The sequence below is a fragment of the Tigriopus californicus genome, chromosome 2 (genome assembly GCF_007210705.1).
Source record: "Tigriopus californicus strain San Diego chromosome 2, Tcal_SD_v2.1, whole genome shotgun sequence".
Taxonomy (NCBI): Eukaryota; Metazoa; Arthropoda; class Copepoda; order Harpacticoida; family Harpacticidae; genus Tigriopus; species Tigriopus californicus.
Window position 1 is genome coordinate 8,047,269 of NC_081441.1, and position 24,382 is coordinate 8,071,650.

General features: G+C 39.2%; 2 protein-coding genes across 6 annotated transcripts in view; one reads left to right on the top strand and one right to left on the bottom strand.

The window, feature by feature from the left end:
- LOC131893578 (uncharacterized) overlaps window positions 1-11,761 on the top strand; it is a 15,797-nt gene extending 4,036 nt beyond the window's left edge. The window contains exons 2-8 of the mRNA XM_059243646.1: window positions 4,250-4,566; window positions 7,021-7,229; window positions 8,292-8,473; window positions 10,037-10,102; window positions 10,194-10,468; window positions 10,879-11,037; window positions 11,171-11,761. Of these exons, the coding sequence (XP_059099629.1) occupies window positions 4,258-4,566; window positions 7,021-7,229; window positions 8,292-8,473; window positions 10,037-10,102; window positions 10,194-10,468; window positions 10,879-11,037; window positions 11,171-11,734 (1,764 nt within the window). The 5' untranslated portion in view covers window positions 4,250-4,257 and the 3' untranslated portion in view covers window positions 11,735-11,761. The remainder of the gene's footprint in view (window positions 1-4,249; window positions 4,567-7,020; window positions 7,230-8,291; window positions 8,474-10,036; window positions 10,103-10,193; window positions 10,469-10,878; window positions 11,038-11,170) is intronic.
- On the bottom strand, window positions 10,256-22,648 carry LOC131893579 (uncharacterized). Of its 5 annotated transcripts, none has more exons than XM_059243647.1 (5): window positions 22,521-22,642; window positions 21,936-22,139; window positions 17,106-17,451; window positions 10,456-10,526; window positions 10,256-10,384 (listed from the first exon to the last, which is right to left on the bottom strand). In XM_059243647.1, the coding sequence occupies exons 1-5, from the start codon at window positions 22,576-22,578 to the stop codon at window positions 10,359-10,361; spliced, it is 705 nt and encodes a 234-aa protein (XP_059099630.1). In that variant the 5' UTR covers window positions 22,579-22,642; the 3' UTR covers window positions 10,256-10,358. The 5 variants fall into 5 exon arrangements, 3 of the variants coding, with proteins under 3 accessions (XP_059099630.1, XP_059099632.1, XP_059099631.1); XM_059243649.1 differs by lacking the exons at window positions 10,256-10,384; window positions 10,456-10,526 and adding exons at window positions 12,593-13,508; window positions 13,787-13,918; XR_009374717.1 differs by lacking the exons at window positions 10,256-10,384; window positions 10,456-10,526 and adding an exon at window positions 12,592-17,047 and having other exon boundaries at window positions 22,521-22,648.
- Between the last annotated feature and the right edge of the window lie 1,734 nt (window positions 22,649-24,382).

The window sequence follows — 24,382 nt, forward strand, 5'->3', positions numbered from 1 at the left end:
GCCACGAGGAAAACAAAAGAAAATATAGTGGCCGCTCGAGAGATTAAGAAATGAAACGAGTAACAAATACTTTTGAGACTTTTCGGTGTCGTTGCACATTGCCCATTGTGAGATATAATGTGATTCTATTTTCATTTCGAAAAAAGTAATGCACCACTGCTTTTTTGTTACTAATAGCATGCCCCTAGTTCATTGTGTCACTAGTTTACGTGCCTGCATATAAAGTGTAAATATCTGAAAGTATAGACTTACACTCTTATTTATACATGTTAAGATGAACTACCGTAAGCCAAGTGCTACTTAATCCTTCCCCTTCAAGAGCTGTTTTCAAAATAAGGAATATTACCTCCAACAAAATATTTTTAACCTTGAATTCGTCTAAGCGGCAATTTCTTTTGACGTTCAGAGCCTCAATTTTTACCCTCCCACAAATGTCGTCGGCTTGTCGGGGTCTCTTGATGTCGTTGCTCTCTATTGTGCACACTGACATCTTGGGCGAGATTAAATCATCATCATTCGATTCCCATGTTTCCAGCACAGGGAATAATATCTCTCCCCTACGAGATTGTTCTTTGGGCCAAATTTGACTGAGAATGGCAAATTTTGACGTTTTTGACGAGATCTCTCTGGCCATTTGGATGCTTCCAAAGAACTTCACCACGAGAGATGTTGTATTTTGATTAAAGTCCGCCTTTTCATGAGGAATTCGAAGTGAAACAGCCAGAGAAAGGAAACAAACAAGACAAGATGGAAAAGATGTGATTGTCCATCTGGCCTGGAAGAAAGAAAATATTCATTGTCCTACTGTTGGAGCGAAAAGTGAAAAAAAAAAAAATCTAATTTGCAGTCAACGTTCACGGAAAAGTTGGATTTCCCTTGGTTATACTTGGGTGCTAGCCACACACTATATACTGTAGAGTAAGTGTCAAGGCTTTGTTCAAAAATGTCAGCTCTCCCGTCTACCCTTTGAATAGTCTCTCTGAAAGGAGATTTCATTCAAACCATTCAAGGTAGTGGCAAAGCCGAAAGGCTCTTTAGGAGTGGCAAAAAACAATCCTATTTTTCTCTACCAATCCCCTTTCTAGCTTGTTTGACTGGATACTCTTCTTCATTGTTCATTGTTGCACACTGTAGACTGATAAAAACTTGGTGGTTGGGAGCCGAGAGGAAACCAATTGGTTGTCATTAACAGTACATTAAAACTCGCAAGGTCTTCGAACCCAAAAATGGGACATCCTAGTATACATAATATATATGTTGTCAAATCTTAATCCAATGAGACCCAAACTCGCAATAAAAAGATTTAATTTAATGAAAACTCGCAACCGTTCGTTTGAGGTCCAATAACTAGAACCGTTTGTATAGTACTGTAAATACATACAGAGAGTTATAAAACCAGGCTCGCAGCTTGTTGCCCTCATGAAGTTGCAAATGGTATTTTATAGTTTAGAAGTCTTTGAAATGCCCAATTCATCTACAAAATGATGTCTAGTTTGGTCTCGACCTTTATATGTCGTGATTCCAAAGAAAGTGATTCGTATTAGGCGTCAATAAATGGAAAAGGGTTGACATTTAATGATTGCTATTAGGGAAAAACTGCCTTTTATCCTTGACCATCAATATGTTGCTACACCTACATCGCATTTCCAAGATTTATGGTTTACCTCATTACACATAATTTCGGGGAATCAGGTTGACTTTGACATCATAGTTTAAGCACCATTGAAAATGGAAAGTTTTTTACTCTCAACTGGCAAATCCAATTAGAGCATACAATATTGCAAATGCTAAAGAAACCATTGTTAGCCAAATTTGCGTGTCTAAATATACTCGAAAAAAGTAAGCGCCAGTATGTGAAGTCATTTCACATCTTGTGGAAGACGTTGAGTCATTCTTTCGAATAAGTTCATAATAAGTTTCGCGAAACTTCTAAGATCGTCAATCATTTTGAGTTACAAGTAGCAACAAACGACCACCAGACACCAGCTCTGTTCTGTACAGTCGAGGAGCAATAACAATGCCATTCGTATCAGTTACGGTTGAACACGTGCAACAAAATGTTGATGCGAAACTTTTCAGTTCCTTGGCAAGGGCCCATGTCTCATCTGTAATCCGAATTGATGGATCCAAATTGACTCCATCAATAAATGGGATCGATTCATGTTTCATAAGTATTTCCCAGTAAAGTATCTGTTACAGTTTTTTTTTCTAAATTCAAAACCGAAGATATCATCCGGAGACAGTCAAGGCAAAAGACTTGGAGACACGTCGACTTTATAATCTTTCTTTATAAGAACTTGAACAAGGCCAAACCAGCTTAGGTTCTGTTTCATTTTTATTTAGTCAATAGAGTAGAGTCTCAAATAGTGTCCTCTACATAAAGCATACCGTGGCAAAAGACTGGGAAACGTATTGTTGGGAGATGTTGGGAAAGGTTGGCAGGTCCTTTGAGATTTAGCAATCGAATATATGGATCTAATTTGGACACGCAAACTCTAGCCTGATCGTCCATGTCATGCATATCTATTGGAGCTGAGGCGAGTCAAGATCTTCCAGAATTGTGGATTGTTAATGAGCTTCCCGCCAAATCGGCGGGGGTGCTCTGGGTCATGGCAATTCTGAGCCACTTTTTGGTTTGAAGTAATAGAGTAAGAAACGTAGATCTCTTCAATTAAAGGCAGGTCATTTTGTTAGTATTTGCTTGAAAAGCGGTCCTTTTCAAAGTTATGTTGTCAAAGGCTCATGTAGCTGACCAACAGCAGGGCGAAAATTCTAATTTTATGTAGTGTTTACTACTTAACTTTGAGCAAACCTCCTGAGTTCCTTTGGCATAGGTTTGGGCTCAAATTTGGCCAAGTTCATCTGTTGAACAGGATCTTGTGGTCGTATGAAGTGCTTATTTGAAATAAAGTGAACGGTTTAGGAGATAAAAATCCGTTCGCAGTCCACATTTCTAGAAGTCCATGGGCGAGTTCTGCAAGACCTGGAAACATGCAAGTCCTCCGATTTTTCAACTTGATGAAATGAATGAATTTTGTCAGATAATGACGGCCATTGTTTTGGAGTTCATGACAGGTTGAATTCGGGGCTTGGATAATACGGGTAAATAAATGAGTCTTTCAGTAGTTTTAATCAAAATAGAAAGGGAGAAAAGAGTCATTGGAAAGGTGGCGAATGCACTCGAGTCCATGGTTTCTCGAAACTTATGTGAAAGTGCAATTCTAGTAGGCTCATTTCATATGATGATATGTCAAAGATACTGGGTAGTCCTAATCTGGACTGTCCTACGTTTTTCCCATATTTTTGAACAAAATACGCCAATCACATTGACTTGTTACGCAAGCGCTGGAAAAAGTTTAGGATATTGCCAGAAAGGCTTTTGGTTTCTTTCTAATCGATAAGATTCCATCAATGTGAAAATGTTCCAAGGAGGGTATGTAATTATGCATTGGTATTGATTCGTGAACAACACATCCTCCTAAAATACAATACACTTTTCTCCATTTGATAGCGTTCCATCTCAGCATGGGGGAATGCACTAATAGAGAACATTACCATCACGTCAATCATTTTATGACAACCCGCTCAATCTGTTTCCTGATGAGGTATTTACCTCGTGTTTAGTGCAACAGATATTTTGCTCATATCTTGTGTGCAAATACATGTTTACAGGCCAATGAAGATAATTAAGTTGGAGGCAATAGATTTGTACCACTTCCTATAACATAACAAAACAAGTTCCGAAAAATAGACCCACTTTCAAAAGCAACTATTTTCGGATTTTTTTTGCAAATCTAACAACTCATAAATACCCCCACAGACACAAATCTCTGGAAACAGAATACCATATCCAAGCTGTTTCCAATATATTGCTTTGAAAATGGTCATGGTCGCATTTTCATGTCATAATCTGTTACTCAACAAATCCAGCCTATTAGTAAACTGGCCATGTCATTCTTTTATCTTTATCATTGGCTGGGCAATTCCCCTGGATTTGTGTACTAAAAGCGGCCCCAATTGGACCCAAATATGAGATGGAACAAAGGGTTCACCATTCAATTGCACCGACTTTTCTCTCGAATCGTCGTTGTGCCTCACATGCACGGGAAATGTAACTCTAACGAGGGAATCAATTGACCGCACCGAATGGACCACAAAGGTGGATGCCAAAACGAAGGCCTACCTACACACGCATACTATGCACTCCTACCACTCGTACGCACTAATCTAGTTGTGGTCTTCTTTTCAGTGGAAATAATGAGATTTTGGCCGAGCTGGCCGCAGGTTGGGCTCCTCTCTATTGTGCTTATGATGACGATGTGCTCGCCTCTGGAAATAAAAGATGATATACCCCGGGGGGAGGAACTCCCAGGACGGCCGAGGCTTGGGATGGAGGATGGCACCGATGGGTTCAAGTCGGTATCCTCGTCTGGTCCGCCTCCTCCTCCTCCTCCTTCAACGTCATTAAATTTCTCGTCGGAATGCACCAGCCCAATTGGATCTCTTGATGGAACAGTCCAAATGATAAACGAGAATGGCCTCATATCAGGATTTACCACCATCCAGGTGAGACGTAATGGGTCAAATTAAGGTCGATATGAAGGCTCTTTTTTCCATTCTCAACACAACAGACGTATCCAGAAAGCTCTCAGAGCTCCATCCAGTTATTCGTAAATCCAAGCCTGAAAAGAGGGGTTGGTGTACGCTCATTCAAGAGGGTGACAGCTCGGATTTGAGGTTAAAATATCGCTTTCACGGGAGTTTGCGTGTCTCGTAAAAAATCAATCCATTTCGAACCTTGAACTTCGAAAGCATTTATGGAGATTTACTCGTGTCTGGCCAAGCCCCTCACTCTCTTCTGGACACTTTTTTCCCCACGTGTCAAGATTCGAGATTCAGGGGAGGCAAGAGGAAAAAATAACGTGGGGAGACGTACTCACCAGGTACATACTGCGTAGGAAATGATAATGGATAGGGTGCGAAATGTGAAATGTAATGGACGAGGGTGTCACCTTCGCTCACTCAGTCGAGGAATATTATCACCCTGGTGTTAGCGAGACACATTTCAAACACAAATGATTTTAAAAGCTCATCAGAGCGGGAGTGAAGAAATGGACAAACATCTATCAATAAAGACACTCACACTCTTTGTCATTTGTACCTACAGTCCATAGTGTAGGACTGGATGTTGCACCTACGTAGAATGTACAGTACTCAAAGAGTGCATTGATAAGTTCGGCAACAAAAAGGCAGCAAAGTTGCAGCAAGTTTGCCAGCCAAAGACCGAATAATAATTTGTTAGCCAAAAGAAGTAGTGTGAGTTACACGCAAATACTTGAAAACATACTTTTAGCTTCTGAGTATCGAGCATGAATGAATCCGTGATGGACATGAGCCTGTCCATTTTTTTGGCACTAGAGCGACAGTCAATTTCATGCCATTCTAGTCAATGATTGACGAGGAAGGTTCAAATTTCGGGGCAAAAAAGGAGTGTCCGCAAAATATGTCGCTGAGGCGAATGCTGCATAATACTCTATTATTGCCGCCGTACACTCTATTACAATTTGGTTATGTTGTCGAGTCTGTTGAACCTAACTGATGGCTAAGAGATGCCAAGAAAGCAAATTTTGCTAAAACCATTTGGCTTGAATTTTTAGCTATTAAAACGGGATTTCTGGCGAAGTTCTGCAAAATGGCAAGGGTTGGATCTTAAAATTCAGTACGTCATCCCAAATGAGCCTCATTCAACAACCTTTTCCTTGGGTTATCACGACACACATTACAACAGAGCATTAACTAGCAAGAACTTTGTCAATAATTCATTGAGCACTTAGTCAACTACAGATTTCAAGGAGAAACTTGCGCAAATTCAATGGACACTCAAATGATTTTACGGCTCAATTTGGATAAAGACACGTTTCCTCAACTACATGCACGTATGACGACAAATGGATTCGGAAATCAAAATGAGAAATGAATCCAGTTCAAGGTGGGCAAATCTTTTCAAATGTGTGGTTGGATAGATCGCATGTTTAAGTCCAGAGATAGCATCACGATGCTAACTCTGTACATATTAATTACGGATTTGAAAAATGTTATCTTTTTGTAGCTTTTAAGTGGATTATTATTCTAATCTGAGCTAGAATCCAATATGATTATTTTACAAAATTTGTTCCTTTTGTTTCAATAACAACGAAAATTGTTATTAGAAGTCTTGGCATTTGCGAAAAAAACTTTATCAGTATTGTGAGTCTGGCATCTAGATTAACGTCTCTTTTCTTATCATATTCGATCATTTTATTGCTCATTTCACCACCAATGTTCGTTTTCTATTCCATAGTCTTCTCGTTGACCAAGTTCATAGCTATAAGAATTTCGAATTCGGTGGCTTTAAGAACGAGTTAGTTTCTCATGTCCATAACTTAACTTTTAGTACTCCTACTTTCATTACAAGATTGATGAAAAGGTAAGTCAAGGAAACGAAAATCCAACTCGTTCTTAAAGACAGCGAATTCAAATTTCTTATAGCTATGAACTTGGGAATTCTTACCCTTTCAGAGAAAACCTCCTACTTCATTGCATGATTGATGAGCTTTCATAAAAATAGTCTTGTTTTTTTTTGTACTAGCCTTTATTCATGGGTGGGCGCCTGAGGTCATCTAGTTACAAAATAGAACATAATTCACCTTATTCGGCTCCATACGATTCAAAGATCACCTTCAGGAGCTTAGTTTTCAGATCATTCCCATTTTCGGTCCAGTGTCCTCCAATAGGACCAAAGGCCAAGGCTGTGTTCGCTTGTTTGAGTTGGGATTTCGTGTTAAATGGGGACCGAGCGGTGCACATCCTCTGTGTTCATTCAGCTCTGATTCAGTAACGGCTGAAATGAGTCTGTATTCTCCACTCGACATCCCAAAGTTTGTGCCTTAGGCCCGACAACTACCATGGACCAACGCGATATGAATGCCATTTCAAATTTTGCTAGGAGATTTTCTCAATCGGAATTTGTTTGACTTCCAGTGGCAAATTGGCCTTGGGCAAACATTGTGCTACCAATTCAAATCCCCGGGGAATTCCGATCACGGTGGGCTAATCGAGGTGAGCTTTCGAAGCATGCGGAGCGTCTACGCCATCGCCAACAGCTACTTCTTCAAGCTCGCCAAAACCAACCTTGGGTGTTTTTGCGACTGCCCTGGAGGAGCAAATCACTGCAACACCTTCACTGATCGGTGAGGAACAGAGTATAGTTGAATGAAGAAATAGATGCGTAGATAGGGCTTGGATGGATTCCAAAGGTTGTTTAATCGTTAGCGTTGAAAAAACAAGGTTTGAAAAGTACTTCTTTCGCGCTCTGAGCAACAACGTACTTATGGTCATTGAAAAGAAATCGTGATTTTTACTGAACAACGAGGTGAAAGCAAGCCTCACAAGGTATTCAAAAAGCCCTGTTAAGTTTCCAAAGAAGTTCTCACACACAGCTTGGCATTTTTCTACCTCAAGAAGTTATAGCAAGCAACTTTGATTTTCTTGCTTTATGGAATTCTAGCCCACATAAAAACCTTATATACCTAAAAACATAATAAAACCTAAAAATTTCAAAAACCTACTCAACATAAATTTGGAGCACGCTTAGTTAGCTCTTGAATATGATTTATGATATCATCTATTTCTCCGCTACTTAGGTACGTTGGATTTAGTGGTCCAAATTTCATCGGCTTTAGCCCGAAAATGCACCAGTTATATGTTAATTCAATATAGCACATTTTAGCTATTGTGAGACTATGCAATAAATAAAAAGAAAAATAATCTTCCGTCTTTGTGATATTGAAATTCGACATTAATTCTTTGGGAACTGAAAGATATATCACATATTTCAAGCCAAATGTCACGGATCACAACAGAAAAGAAAGTGGTTGTAAAAATATGGAACAGCATCCTTGTTCAAATATTTTCTCATACGTTAACTTCATCTGAAGCATCTGAATGGCAAGGGGTCCGGTTTTTTACCTATTCTATTGGTAAATGGATCTGAATTTCAAGAATCCTTGCAATGCATGCAAAGAAAGAATACCAAATATGTCAGTTGGAAATTGGCAACCCCATGAAATGACGAGACACCATACAAGTAAGATTGCTGCATTTTTTTGTCTTCTATTATCTGGATCGGATGTAAACACTTGAAAGGGATCCTCGAACAACCATAGTATCATATTCCCGTGGAACAAGGACTGAATTGTAGGGCTACATCTGGAAACTGAGAGCAATTTGAAAAGAAATCCCATCCCTTGCAGATGCGGGAACAAGCCCAATTGCCATAATGTCTTCATGACGGATACCCAATCCAGTGGTTGCTTCCTCAAGTTCCTCAAATTGAGCTCAGCCGTGTGTTGCACAGTGGAAGTGGTCCCAGAGGGTGACCAACAATACCGGGCCCTCGAGTTGTCCGTTCCAAGCATGTTGGCACAATTCCAAGGTACGAATTAAGACACGTCCAAAGGTTGTAAAATACGATCAGTCCTGAGCATTCCTTCGAGGCTGGTAAAAGTTGGTCGTCCGATGATATCTATTCCAAATTGGCCTTGGGAAAATTGAGCAGAACAAGCAAGACTTTGGAGGAAAGCCAGAGCTTGGATGGCCTAATCCCAATTTAGTTCATCAAATTGCGTTTTTATAACCTTCTTCCATTTCCCACGGCATCGTTGAAGACGTCGGTTTCCCTTTCAAGTGTATATAAGATGGCAAAGTAATGTTGACTGTGAGCCAAATTTTGATGCTTATTGCCTTCAAAATCAACCTTTGCGAGTTTGTATCAATAATACTGACGATTAGACCTTCAAAATCATTGTTTTCGAGGTTAAGAAAAATGAAAACAAACGTTGCGAAAATAAAACTGCTGCCATTTTGTCGTGTTTATTTTTAGCTATACAACGTTTGGTACACAACTATACGTACATTGAAGATTGTCCAACAAAGTCTTCCAATGTTTTTCTTTTCAAAATATTCATAATGTTCTGATTCAATTTCAAATATTCTCTTCAAATTCTCGCAACCATTGTCGGATTGCAAATTATCCCCTCTCCCCATCTGTGTCATACAAAATGGATTCCACACATTACATAAATGGGAAACATTTCGCTCTTTGCTTATTGGTTTCAATGCATCTGAGTTCTCAAGTAATGTTTTGAGGTTACGTGGCCAAAATTGATGATAGAGCAATCACACCTTTAGGCTGAAACTCCCCATTTGCCCCATGTTTCAGATTTAAAAAGAATAAGATATTCTGAAACCTTGCTGGTTTTCCCGTAAAAGGGTAGAAACAGTCCTAGGTCAAGCCAAAAAAAAACGAAATATGTTCGATACATTTGACAAAAAGTTGCACGATCTAGTTTCAAGTAGAAAGAATGAGCAAGAAAGAGGAAGAGTCAAGAAATAAATACGAAAAGAATTGAAATGTTTCGCACAAAATTGTCCCATCTTATGTCAAAAAAATGCACAAGGACCCCTATATATTGGAAAATGAAAAACATGCAGAAAATATTCCAAAACTCCCCCTAAAATTAGAAATCCATTTTTCAGATTGAATGATGATGCTTGGTATCTCATCATTCACATTTCCCCAATGCAACTCCGAAAAAGTAACAATGCTTCTCTTTTGACTCTCTTAAATGGACCTTTTAGCTAGTGACATGAACATAAAGCCACTCATTGTGCCTGGACATACCCGCGAAGTTTGATACGGTCGTCTTATCTAGTTCTTCATCATTGGCATAAAGGTTCTCACACCGAAAGAAGCTGATACGGAGAACAAAGGCCACAAAGAACTCAAGTCAGACGTCCTTGGTCTATTATGTCTGATAAATCAGTGGCACAAAAGAAGTCCGAGCATTCTGCTTGGAATTTGAACACGATTGGAACATTTGGAAAACCGAAGCCCTCTTTGAGAAATTGTCGTCAGATTCTGAATGCCTTGCAACACCCCCCTGGCATTTAGTTGACACATAAATCAAAAGTTCTCTCAAATTCTTGCCCTTCATAGTCTCACACCGTGACCATCTTGGCAACCTTCTGGACCGAAGAACCATCAGTGTTGATCTAAATTCAGGTGAGAGGTCCGTTCTTTCCATCAAGAGTCCAGAGACCCGTCTTTTTCCACGCTTGTTGATTTTCATCTTTTCTTTTTGCTCCTTTTTAAGGAGTGTCCGTAGATTGGGCAGTGGGTCTAATGGTGAGCAGTCCAGGACCCAAGGCTTCAGTGCCCCCCGGTTGGTATTTTTCAGCGGAAGGCCTTCAACAGGACCTTTTCGGAAATGTCCCTGTCAATGGGTTAAATGAGTGGAACGTGCAAAAATTGGGCTGGTTCAAGTCTCAACATCGACGGATGGATCTGTTTGAGAGCCGAAGTAGACATCAACCTCATTTGGTATCTCCGATCATTGAAGATTGTGCTTCCAATACCTTCAAAGCCACGGTCAGTCCAAGGATGGTGATTGTGAAAACACAATAGTATTGATGTTGGTTCTCTTACACTGGAAGGAAATGAATGGAACACGCTGTATGGGCTTCATTAAAGAAGCAAGTTGCAAGTTGCTGGGGGCCTTGGACTTTTATTCAGTACATTCCTTTTTTGGAATTCCCGGTTCTGACATTTGTTAAAGATGCAATAGGCGTTGATTTTTAAAGGATAATGTGAATGATATTATTTGAAGCACTCTGTCGAGCTCAAGGGGACAAAGTCAAACGATCCATTGAAAATCCAAACAATGACTTGCAAGTAAAACCTGAGCCCTGGATCATTAATTCTTTTTGAAGTGGATAATGCACCTCATCGCAATTTGATATTAAGAAGTACGGAAGCATCTCTCTTTCGGCCCTTTTCAGTTCGCCACGGAATTTGTGAACGAGAACCAATTAAAATCAGCCCGATCCTTGAAGCAGCTTCATTCATTCATTAAGGAGATCCAAGTTTGGAATCGCCATGTGGAAGTGGTTCATCGAGAATCCCCGCTCTTGGTACTCACCTTACAACATCAGAAGGAGGTGAGACAGGCCAATGGGTTTCGAATTAGCTTACCCGGAAAGTTTGCCCGGTGTGAGGAATTGGTTCACTCAAAGGAATACCACAAATCAGGATCAAGGACTTAGTCAAAATACATTCCCTTGACAATTTCAGGTGGATGTGCTTTTGAAGACAGAGCAGTCGTACCTTTTCAACTTTGAAGGTGTTCTTCATCTCGATTCCAATTCGAATCAGTTCCTGAACCTAACTCTCTATAAAGTCAGGGGTGTGATCCATGGGCAAGTCCAGGGCTTCAATTCCACTCTAGCCATTCAAATTACGATGGGATCCGAACATGTCGAAGTTTCGCACCAGCGGATCAAAACTTCCGGGCTAATTTGCCATCGAGCTCAAGTTTCACTGTCTTTGCGTGCACGTGGTCAAACGGATGGGGCATTGCAGAAACACCTTCCGTGCGCTCAGACAGGTCTGAACGCTTTCGGTAAAACCCAACGAAGTTTGCAACTCAAAACCTATGGACCATTTGGATTCGGTGGCACAAGTGGGATTGGTTCAGAAGAAATCAATGACTGTGTCTTGTGTCTCGAGTTCTTGGGCGATATTTTCGCTTTTAGTTTTACCCATTGGCAATTGGCCTTGTTTTGTCTTGTTGTCATTGTAATGCTCTCGTCTGTGATCGTATGTTGTCTTCGATGGTGCCTTTGTTGCTGTTGTTAAGGAAATAAGGTTGTTGCTATAATTACATTCATGGTGTATTGTTCATTGCTCATTACAAATGAACTATCAATACTAGCTTGATAGTTTTTTCGTTATAAAAGAAAGCCCTGGGGCAATTGACATTTTTTTAAGTTTTGCAACATTTGGATAAATTGCATGTGATCCGTAGCCTGAATTGCGTCTGTGGTTTGGAAATGCAATTGATATTGCATGTAATTTTGCGGAATTTTGCGGTTGGATTGGGAAAACGCAGGGCATAAATTCGTCATTTCACTCGAGCTTCCTGGTATGATTGGCAGTGCTGCCAGGTCCCTGGGCTCTGAACATGCCAAACTAGCTCTTGAAATATGACAGATCATGCCAGATCAAAGTCGGAATACGTCAGAAAACATGCCCCAAAGAAAACACATCCCGTAGTGACAACTTTCTGCAACATGTGACGTCGGAGGTCGTCATTTTAATTCAGCTGGAATCACCATAAAAGCTGACCCCTTCCAGCAGAATTTTAATGATTTAGAGTATGTTTTTACTCATTATTTCTTTATCAGGGTTGAAACGTCAAACTACGACTTAGGAACCAGAAATTCCAAAAATGAGTTTTTTGGTCAGAATCAGAGATCAATTTTCCCATGCCAGAGGGGTTCTAAATATGCCAGATGTACACTTTTTTGGCATGCAAATATGCCATCTGGCGGTACTAATGATTGGTGTGGTCCAACACATTGTTACATAAGGTTTCCCAATTTGGATCGAACAATGGACAAATTCTACTCATTGTCAAATCACATCAATATTGCATAATATCGCCCAGTTTTGTTTACCAACATTCGTTTGGTTTTTCGTCATAAACAATATGACCGGGCAGTGGCATTACCTCTCCATAAACGTATTGATTTTACTCTATCCACAGGCCCAAAGTAGTCATGACCTGAAAAAATATCCACATGCAGTACGGGGTCGGAAAGAAATTAAGAGCCAGCCACTTTTGATGCACTCTAAAAGTGTTCCTCCCCATTTTTGTTTTCATTATAAGATATATTTTCATTATTAATAATTTCTGAGAGCCCCGATAATGTCGGTTGTTTTATTTAACCACTACTTGCTGCATGCACGTATTCTCGTTTCTTATTTACTCCCTGAATCTGTTTACGCGAGATGGGAATTGCGAACGAAGAGTGAATACTTCATTGATATGTTGGCCTTATTGTAGTGAAAGTGCAGTGACAATAGCAGAGGACAACCATTTCCTAATGACAATGGCTGCCTCCATTCCGGCTTCCTCGTGAAAACAATGACATCATTACGAGATGTAAAGTGCTCCACTTGATAGCTAAGAAATCCTGACACGGTCACCCATAAATGCTGGAGAAAAGCCCTAAGAGTAAATTGCTATGACATTATACATATAGCATGATGAGAATCTTCAATGATTTCAATGATAAATATGGGCTTTTGTAATGTTGACTCGAAATCTACGCAGAAGAAGAAAAAATTCTTCTCGAATTTCTCAATAAAGTAGCCGTGATTTGGGGTCGTGCAGTTGCACAACTTGGACGAAATTTGCCAAAAAAAAAAATCATTTTTAATTCAATTGCTAGGAAACGCCATTCTTGCATTGTGATACCGTATATTTTCCTTCAAAAACAAAGCAAAATATTGATTGACTTTCACTCGTCAAAGAAAGCCGGGATCATACTAAAAATTTGGCATGGCAGCTCCTTTAACTCAGGTCTAATCAATCTTATGCAAGAAAATTGAGTGGCTTAGCTGCCATCTGAAACAAGAGAAATGCCCAAGTGAAAGCTCGACCAGAGATTTTTTGTATGTTCACCTTATTGTGTGGGGACAAATGGGAACATGCATAAATACACAGAAACAATTATCGCTACAACATAGAATGCTCAATTGAAATAAGTACAGAATAATGCAATGGCTGATACTCGCACTCTTTTTCGAAATTGCACTCATCTAGAGTCTTTGGCACCCCAATCTCTGGCCCACGCTCAAATTGAGGTCCCGGGATTGACTTCGGTTCAGACCTCGCTTACTTACATGGGGTTTTGTGAAGTAGTTGAAGTGTCCCCTGATGTTCATTCGTTGTGCTTAACCTCCCGAGCCAATCCACGCCCTCTGGGCCAATCGAATTTTTCTGGCGAGTACAATGTTTTTGAAGGAGACCATTTTCTTAGGAGGAGACAAAAGGGAAGAACGGAGAAGGCATATTCATGAATAGGTCGAATGTAGGATGATAAGAAATCCATGATCATTTCCATCACCAAATTAGCAGGATTGGCCATCTTGGCACAGTGGGCCGAGAATGATATTTTTTCATCGTAATGGATCCCCAGGTCTTTCTCCTGTCCTACCTCGGATATTGGCCAGCCACCAGCGGCATAATTGGATCTTAAACGCTGATCATTTTATTATCAATCTGGGCTATGTCACTAAAATATCCAACAATGAGCAAATTATTTTTACATGCCGTCTGACGACGATCAGACTGAAATTCTGTCTTTTGACAACATATTAGCTAAAAAAATATGAAAAATGCTTCGAAAAATGTACCATTGTCCAACTTTGAAGTCTAGTCAAGAAAACAATGTTTTCATAGAAAAACAGGAACTTATGTAATAAATCAAAATCTAAGCCCATTTGATAGCTCATTCTAATGATGGGGTCCTTGTCAATATATTGATTGCCCTTGACGTTGTTGAGGAACGTGATTGCCTCTGCCGCATCCAGAGCTCTAGTCCCACGGACACATGACCAGTTGAATTCGTCGGACAGGTCTGATACAAATACGATCCATCCAGAGAGGTCTGTCTTTTAAAGCTCTTACCTCGGAGTTAGGCGCTTGGACGTTACCCGGTATGAAAATACACTGGCCAAATTGTTGAGCGAATGCTCATTCTGGGCAACGTCCAAGTCTTAACTCAGAGGTACGAGCGTTTAAAAAACTCGCCTGGGCCAGGGTGGACATTTCATTTTTGGACACTTTTGACCACCCCTGTGCAAAAGTGTCCAAAAAAAGGTGGAAAAAAGTGGACAAAAATGCCAAAGAATACGAAACTTTAAAACTACAAATCTAAAAGAAATTCTATTCAAAACCTATCTTTTGCTTCAAAAATTAATCATTGATGGTTCCAAAAGCAAAATAAGTCTTTAAGACCTTTGCCATATACCTCTAACATACCCAAAAATAGATATTTTTATCTTACCTTAGACAGCCAGCAAGGAGCAAAGCCTCCCTCATGTAGAATAGAGCTGGTGCAATGCATTCCAAAACTGGAGTAGCTACATATTAAATTCTGGTTATATAGTTTCATTTATTCAACATCATTAACTTTTTTGCAACAATATTTTTGTTTAAAATCATCAGTCATTTGGAATTTCCTCTTAAAAAGAGCTAATACTAAAAATGGAACATCTCACTCAATTGATAAATTCTACTAATGATATATTTTTCCTACATTTATGGTTTTTTCCATAAGCAAGTTACTTTAAATATTGTTAGGCATACTTTTTCAATTTTTAAAGATGCGTTTGATGTCAGAAAGTGAGAAAAATAAAAAAACACATTTTAGTTTACATCTTGTAAATTAAAAACGTTAATGAAATTATTTGTCTGTTTTCTACAAAGGCTAGTTGCTAATTCAAATTTGTATTTTTAGAAAGCTTAGATTTTTTAAATTATTGATTTGTACTTTTGGACATTTTCTGCCAACTTTTGTTCACTTTTGGACACTTCTGTCCACTTGGTGTCCAAAAATCAAGCTGATTCTCAAAATTGCCCACCCTGGTTGTAGCTGACTTTCACATGGGTGTTGAGCAAATCGTGAATGATTTGCCTTTTAGCTTCTTGCTCACTCGTTTTGGTCACTGAAATACGTGCAACTAGACGGCCCTCTGCGTGCAACCCATCAAGTTGTAGTTGGATTTTTAGAAATTTAGATTAATTTTCAATTTTAACTTTAACGGGGAAATTTAAAAGAGCAAACTAGACAGTTTTGTCCAGAGTTTTGTCTCCCTGTACATACGCGCTTTAAATATACAGAATGGCCAGACATAACGGCAATTTCATTGAAAAAAGAATCGATCAAACATTCAAATGAAAAAATAGCGGGTTAATATTTGAACTTTGGCCATGTGTTATGGTTAGCTACATACAAATTATACTCATTTTCAGGAACCAATTTCACAAACCCAACACATGTCGTCTCTGTGCGGGAAAAGTAAAGCAGTCATGACGAATGAGCATAACGTAGCTTACTTTCCTCACGTGCCGGTTGTGATGGAGTTCCTCCTAGTTTGGAGGCTGAAGTGGTGGTAAATGAAGGCCATAACGATTGGTATGTTCAAACTTTCTTCTTTGGATGTTTGTTGTATTACTTTTTCAGCATGAGATTGCCATTGCTACTGGACTTTGTACCTAAATACTAACGCTGGGCCAAGTCCGGACTGGAGTCCGAGTGCACTCGAGTCTTTTACTCGATTTTGGAGAAAGTGGCCGGACTTGAGTCTTTTAGAATGGACCCATCAAGACAAAAACATTCAGTTTTATCTTAGAATTTGGCAAGACGAGTCTTTTTGCTAAACTTGGCTCTAGTAAAGGGCTCTAGTTTTCTGACGGACTCGAGTCCAGCAAAAAGTCCAGGAACTCGTACTTGTATTTTTGATTTGCCACGGTAAGATGGTAGCTTGATTCTTGGATACGGTCCTCTCCTTTCCCCTCCTCTCGTCTCACCCCTCTCATCAATATGTTCAAAATGCCTTATCCAGCTTTGAGAAAAATACTCAAATTCCACTTCCTTTACTCACAAAATCATGACGAGCACTGTTGATTTGATTGAGGAAATTGAATTCTGGCTCAGAAGAAACGCTCATTTGGCAAAAAATTACCAAGATTTGTTTGGCCATTTCTAACAACCTTCAAAATGGCTTTTTAACTTGTGTCAATCGTCTCACCGGTGAGACAAGAGGGGTAGGCTGACCATCCAAGAATCCAACTAATATGTGTATGTAGACATGTGTATATGCGCTATGTGAATATTGCAACTTCACAATAACAAATTAAAGGCCAAGAAGAAAGTACGTACAGTCATAATAGCTGGAAGAGCAAAACCAACACGTCCATGCAAATCACGAAAGCCTTTGTAAGGCTTCACGGGGCTAATGGTGAGGATGACCAACAGAAAGTTGTTTCATGCATTGGTGAGGTCAATCTTTAGATCTGTTCTCGCGACGTTCATTTGTGTCACTCAACTTTTTGTTGCGATTTGTTTGTGCCGGTCCATCATTGACGGTCTTTAAAAACTGTGAACTTAATTTTGATTTGGGGTTTCACGAATTCAGCTCAAGGTTTTTTTTGTACCTGATTGATGTTCCCTCCTCTGGGAACATATCTGAATCATAATCGAACGTCATGTGATCCGAAGGGTTTGGTGGGTCCTCATCGCAACGCGAAGAACATGTGGACATGCAAATGAATAATCGTTCTTCAATGAGACATTTCGTAGCCAAAGTCCCATGGATGAACCCGGTATCTTTAATCCTGGCACATCCAGAAAGGGGCTCTATCAAAAGGGATTCCGCCACCATGTAGTCGACGGAGGCAAGAACCACCTTCTCAACGCTCATTACTTGATTGGCACATTCCTCGTTTTGACATGAGACTGTATCTGATATCGGCTCAAGTCCAACGTAATGGGGCTTGTTCGCTGAAAGAAGTTAGATTTGTAGAACTTCGATATTTAAGTCAAGGTATATCAGAGAGACCTTTAACTAGAGACTTACCTAAGTCTCTACCTTTAACTAGTGGAGTGGACATCAGTGAAGCTAGGCCGATTTTTCTCTTTGTCGCAGCTTTTTAACTGAGGCATAAATGTAAACAGACAGTAAGGTACTGGCATTTGAGACCAAACTGCACATCTCTTATTGTTCATGGTTACCTATTCTTAAAACTCTAGACTTTTTACTACATAAACCAGACAATTTCGATATTTTGATTTAAAGTAAAATAATTCAAAATTGTATCATAAGAACACTATTTTTTTTAAAAGTCTTTATTGCGAGATTCTCATTCTCATTGGATCACAAGTGGCTTAGCTTTGCCAATCGCCATGTCCAATCCTCTTGTTAAAGGGATCCTTGTGTCTTTGGCTCAATATAGAACAATCATGAGTCACAAATAATGCATGAAAACACTAATATATGTGATCAAATATTTTGGTTGGTCACTAGAGATAAAACTTTAATCGGATGAAATGAACAAATTTAGCAGAAAGTGGCGTTTAGTCAAAGTAAAACCTAATATTCTGACAAATGCTAACGCCAGAAGATTTCTGATTTCAAAAGGCTTCGATATGAAAAAGATTGCTAAAATGCCTTGAGAGTTTGGTTGTCATTTAAAAGAATGATATTAAAAGAATGATATCTCATTCACCAGTCAATGAATAAATCAGCAAGAAAAAAGATACAAAATTGGACAACAGGCCGAAAATGAGATAAAAAAGACTTCAAAAGTTTGAGATGCCCAACGATAAAAAATATTTGGATATAATAAGGAAAAGGTAGTCACTGTTAACCCTGTTGGTTCTTCATTGTTAGATTTGAACCAACTTTTCAATTTAGATTAAAAAATAATACAAATTGGGACTGTAAACTTGAAAACTATTTATAATCATTCATTTTAATTGCACTGTAACGACTGTATCCTCAGGCTGTCACCCTGAACTTCGTCCCGTTATTTTTACGAAGTCAGTCACCCTTCTGACTCATGTTGGTGTTGATTTTGACTCTAGAGACAAGCCGTCTAGTTTTGACATAAACCACTGAAAATTATGGACGTACCTCGACCAAGACTAGTCATAACAAAAAGCCAATTTAGCCGCAATTACCTTTAGGCTATCTGTAGAAGCTTTGGTCCGATTTGTTAGTCAAGATATCACGGCTGCCAGGCATATGTTGACAATTGCGTGTTCTTGAGCTTGAAGAAAGATATGGACAGGGCGAACCTGCAACATGACAAGACTAATGGTGCAGCCCTGATGACTAGTCTTGGTCATCGAGATACGTCCATAACTAGTCTGAATTGTTTCTGATAAACTGCTCTTTTATTATGGTTTTCTATCCTAAGATAATTATTACCAGTGCATATGACTCCTTAGACCTGTGGGCCGAGTAGCCTATATCTGTGGTGTTTTAGAGCTGCCATCAACCATGTAAATCTTGAACCTCTATACAATGCCAAATTGGAGGCTATTTGTTGAACCACTGGTTGAACCAATAGGATATGCTCACGGGGGTCGTTGTTTACCCCTTTGCACTTGAGCGCCCCCTTTTGGCTCAGGGTAGGGATGTGTCGAGGGTTTGGCTGTGGCATGTGTCAATTAAAATAGTGTCGAAATAAGCGGAGCTGTCATACAAAAATCAACAAAGGATTGTGCTAGAAACAATAAAAAGATAAAACTTTTACCTCGCTTTGATACAGAAGTTCAATTGTTGGTTGAAAAAGCGGTGTCATTTTTACGTTTGACACATCCCTTCCTATCCGAAAGATGGCGCTTGGGCGCAAAGGGGTACAAAAAAACTAACAAACTGATCGTGGGATCCTATCTTATGGGGACGTTTAGGCAAGCTCTGGCATTCACATTTCTGTATGAAGGAAGGTCAGCTTCATTAAAACTAGTTTGAAACGCCGATTTTGCATCACTGGCATCAGCAGGCAAGTTTGTTTGTTGAAACCAGCCGTTGCCTAAATGTCCGAATAGGCTCGCAACTGAACAATAGCAGATATTTTTGTGGCTTATCCCCTTGACCGCTTGACCGCTTTGCCTTATCTCTTCACCAATCTGAGTTGAGAATTTTGGTCGACACAGAATCTAATTGGTTCTTGGAAGGGGTCAAGCGGACAAGCGGTGAAGCGGATAAGCCACGAAAATAGCAGCTATTGTTTGGAGGAAGGCGTCGGTCCTTTGGGAACTAACAGTTAATCGTTTATCGAATTTCATGACGTGAATTTAATCTCGCATTCGCAGTAATTGATAGATTAAATATCACCCCATTGTTCTAAGTAATATGAATGCAATTTCCTTGTATTAGCATTGCATATCCTAGTACCCCTGTGGTTACGAAATGTTGACCACAAAATCGAGACAAAACATTCTCTTTTTTTTGCTACTCTTGGTCATGTCAGATTGCAAAATGCATAAAAATGTATATATAAATATCATATACAAAAATTGATTCAAGGATATAAGAATGAAGTGGTCAAGAATGATAAAATAGTTGACAAGAAATCACAAAGAATATGACTAGAATTGGTTCAGTGCACATGAAGAAAGGGAATATAAGTATTAGTAATTAGATAGTATTAGAACGTCTCTACCCCCAATAACCTGCAAAAGTTGCCTTGTTTTACAACTAGCTCGTAAAATTCGAGCAGGGCATTAGTAACGAAAATACAGTAATTCGTTCCTTTTCTCGAAAAACGAACTGTAATTGCATTATATTTTAAAATTTTGTAATTGTAACGACCCAAAATCTACAAGAATTACTCGTTACTGATTCCTTTATCAGCTTCCAGAATGGCCTTTAATTTTTCTTTTATTTCGTGACAGCTGAAGAACCTTAAAGCTCAACATAAATTGCCAGTTTTACTAATTCCATCTAGCATATTTTGATCAAAGAAAGTCAGGGTTGGAAATTGTGTTTGCTCTTAGCCGCTCTGAAGGTGTTGTTGGTTTTGAATCTTGTTGCATTTGCTACTTTAGTGTTTACATCTTCTCAATCTAATTCCGTTGGACTCAAGCACGGAAAATGTCTCCTTGGCCTGAATATGATGCTTCAAATTTCCAAAGCCTGCTCACTTCATTTCACTTAAGGGATGGACTTCTTACACAGAAGCTTTACCGACTTCACAATGTCTAATACTGTTTTCCATCATGAATTTTGTCTCCATCATGATATATTTTGAACAATTATGCCAAGATGAAATGTCAAGGCTCATTATTGAAAAATATTGACAAGAAATCTTCAAATGTTACGCATTAGGACTGCTTGAGTGAAAAAATTCCATTTCTTTTTTAGAAGAATGGTCTGGATGAGGTAAACCATAAAATATTGGTCATCTAAAATTTTAGTAAAAGTAATTGTAACGAGTAACGCCATTACATATTTTTTCGAGTAATGGTTGTCTAACAAATTACTATTCTTGACTAATGTAATTGTAGCTGTAATTCGTTCCTTTTATTGAGGAACGACTAATGCCCTGAATTAGAACATATCAATTTTAGATGGAAATGCTCTGACCATTTCTTGATCACCTACTTGCCCCTACTTGTAGGTTGAAACATTAGGCCGTTCATTATTAGATGGCTCTATGGCATAACTGTTGAGAGAAATCCCAACTTCGAACCTCTGATAGGTCCTTTAAGCACCAGTTGTCCAAAAAATCCCCATAAATGGCGATGATTCATCAACTCTTGGCCATTTTTGGGGGGGGAAGCCTAATTTTCAAACATTAAAGGTAAAAAAGGCAAACACAAATCATCACATAAGGTAAAAGTTTTGTGACGAAAAAACACTTGAAAAAATAGGAAACTTTAAAGGAGCAAAAATGAGTCCCAAAAACTGATTTTTCAAGCTTTATAGGTGTTTTGTGTATGCTAAAGGGCAAAAATGTGGCTTTTATTAAAATAGACTGTTAGTTGAACATTTTTTTTCAAACCTATAACCTGGAAGTGTAATTCCATCCATTAACAAAGAACTATCAGTTCCCAAAAGTTCCTGTGACCTGCTAATAGCAAAGCGCTACATTACAAAATGGAACACAAATAAAACACAAGAGCCTCTAAATAAATGGCGAAAAAAAAGTCAGGAAAGTGAGCACTGCACCAAATTGAAAGGCAAATCGTCCAAAATTGGCGCAAAGGCACACGATATGGATACTCTAGCTCCTACTAATTGTTTTGAGTGCTTAGGCCAAGTTTGGCCGAATTGGACATCATTAGAGGGCCCTCTAGACATCACTAACTAAATGGGGCAGGAGTAGCAAGGAGATTAGTGCTTTGCTCTGCGGTTCCACCTCGTGTTCTCATCTGGATTTTCTTTTGGTGATACTTTCAAAATCAGTTCACACACTGACACGTCCTAATGACACTTCGAAATCGATGAGACGCTTGCATTACAAATTGGTACTCACTGCCATGTATTCGATGGATCTCATTCACACTCTTGAAGTCCCATTTATTGTTGATGGTGGCCAACTTGCCTCCAAAGCTCTCACAATGGGACTGGGCTTCTATATAATTGTCCTTGAGTGTGTTGGAATGGCAAACCCATCGTCCATGGAAAAACTGGTAACTGCAATCAGGCGTTGACGGAGGCTCAAGGCACGTACTTCTTGCTAAAATTGGAATACCGATGAAGGCCACAAGGAGACTTTACATGCCAAATGTAATCTACAAACTTAGTGGGCCGTAGACAAAGACATAAATGTTTCTTTTATGACAATTGGGCGGTGATATAAAGTTAAGGTACCCAATGAACAGCAACGTTCGTCTCTTGATCTCGTGTTTTAGGATTGGATAGGTCTGGTATGTATTGCATGAAAAGGCTTTGATTGATATGAAACTTTTGTCACCAAATCTTGAGACTCATGATTGTCGCTAAACAAATCGTTAAAGATTCTACGTTATCTTTCTTTATGGTGTATTTATACGTACAAATATGCTATTCAAGACAAAGGTCCTATGGAAGAAGAAAAGTTATACTCAACGAGTCTTACCTAAAGATGCAAGAGTGGAGAAAAGTGTGGCAAACGTCAGAGTATTCTCAAAAATCATGGCTATGTTGGTGTGAACTATTGCCACCTCTCGGGCAAAGCTCAATGTTCCAATTGAGAGCAAAAAGAAGACCAATTCATAGGCAGTCATTGTTTAAGCAAAACCAAGCCCGCAAGCTTTCTTTTCTATGCGTGCGTGGAATCAAGAACGTCTTCAATGCGAGAGCACTTAGTGTTTTGTAATAGCAACCATCAGTTTTGGTTGGAATCCAATAGAAGTAAAAAAAACTCTGGACAATATGCTGTTAAATATCATAAACGAAGGTTTGAGCAATCAAGATCGAGTTGTGGGCAAAAGTTTGCTCTTTTAAAAAGCAGAATTTTGAAAAGCAAAACAGTTGAATAAGCTATACGCATTTGATACGTACAGAACAGTGAACTTCGTAATTCTAAATATTCTTTATCTTATTGCAAGAAATGGAATGGAAATACACCAGTATACAAGTGCTTCATACCTCTGTCAGTCGTACTGACGGACGAGCAATGCATTAAAGGACCTTAGATGCTTTTATACCATGATTTAGCAAATACTTTCTTTCAACCATTTTAACACTAACACAGATGTTGGAATAATTGCATCAACCAACTGGGCCATCTTTATTACGTCTCCAGGGGGACTCCTCACTTATTATTTGGGAAAAGCTAACCTACGAATACAAAGTTCCAAGCTTGCTTAGCAATTAGGTGTTAGATTTCTGTATCATAACAGGCATTGCAATTCTGACAATGCCGTCGTTCTCTTAGTCAATCAAATGTTAGAATCATTTAGTCTGCATTTCAACACTTTCATCCACATTTTAAACCACATAAAGCTTTAATTTTTTATATGTCTTTAATGCCGTTACTGTAGTCCTGTCGGTTGTTCTAAAACTAGTGGACCAATGCAAATGGTTCAATTAAGGGTTCACCCGGTATAGTGATATGGTGTCCACACCTCTAGCCCTTCTGTTCAATGTGTCGATGGTGTAAGGAATGGTTGGTACCCGACGATTGGGGAAAAAAGCCCACTTTACTCCCATTCTGAATCGGTGGAGACCGACAATAACCATGCAATTACCATATCTCACAATTACAAAATTGCATATAAAATAATGGAGGCATTAATCAACGAGGTTTCCTTCTAGAGGAGGGGAAGCTCCGGCTAGGCCAGCAAAGATTGTTACCACGCAAATCGTTGACCAATAATCTGTCGAAATCTCAGAATTACGTGACTTCAGACATGACCGATGGAGTAAGGGGTTGATGTCATAAATTTGGGTTTTTCATGGTCCTTAGATCTGATGGACCATTCAGTTCTTCTATAGAAAGTGAGAAAAATAAGGTTTAGGGGAGTAATACACGCGCGGATCACCAACTGGCAGAGTTGTTGGGAACAGAATGTGGTTTCAAATGGGCGTTGTTCTAACTGGAAGGCCATAACATCTGGTGTGCCACAAGGTAGCATCCTCGGCCCCTTTGATGTTCTTAGTTTATGAAAACGACTTAAAAGCAAAACACGGGTCCCTCATCCATAAATTCGCAGACGAAATAAAGCTTTTTCGTCGCTTTGAGAATCATTGCGATCAGATTGGACTGAAACTTGATCCCCAATAAGTAGAAGAATGGGCCGCTGAAAACTTCATGAGGCTGAAGGCTTCGAAGTGTTCTTAATTGCACTTGTGAAGAATAGGACGACCAGCATTTTTAAACACGAAGTTGTCGGAGAAAAGATGCTTGAAGAAGTACGTCATGTCCGTGATCTTGGCGTCACTTTTGACTCTAATAACAACTTGGGCATTGTGCCCTGATGTAGTCAATGGCCAATG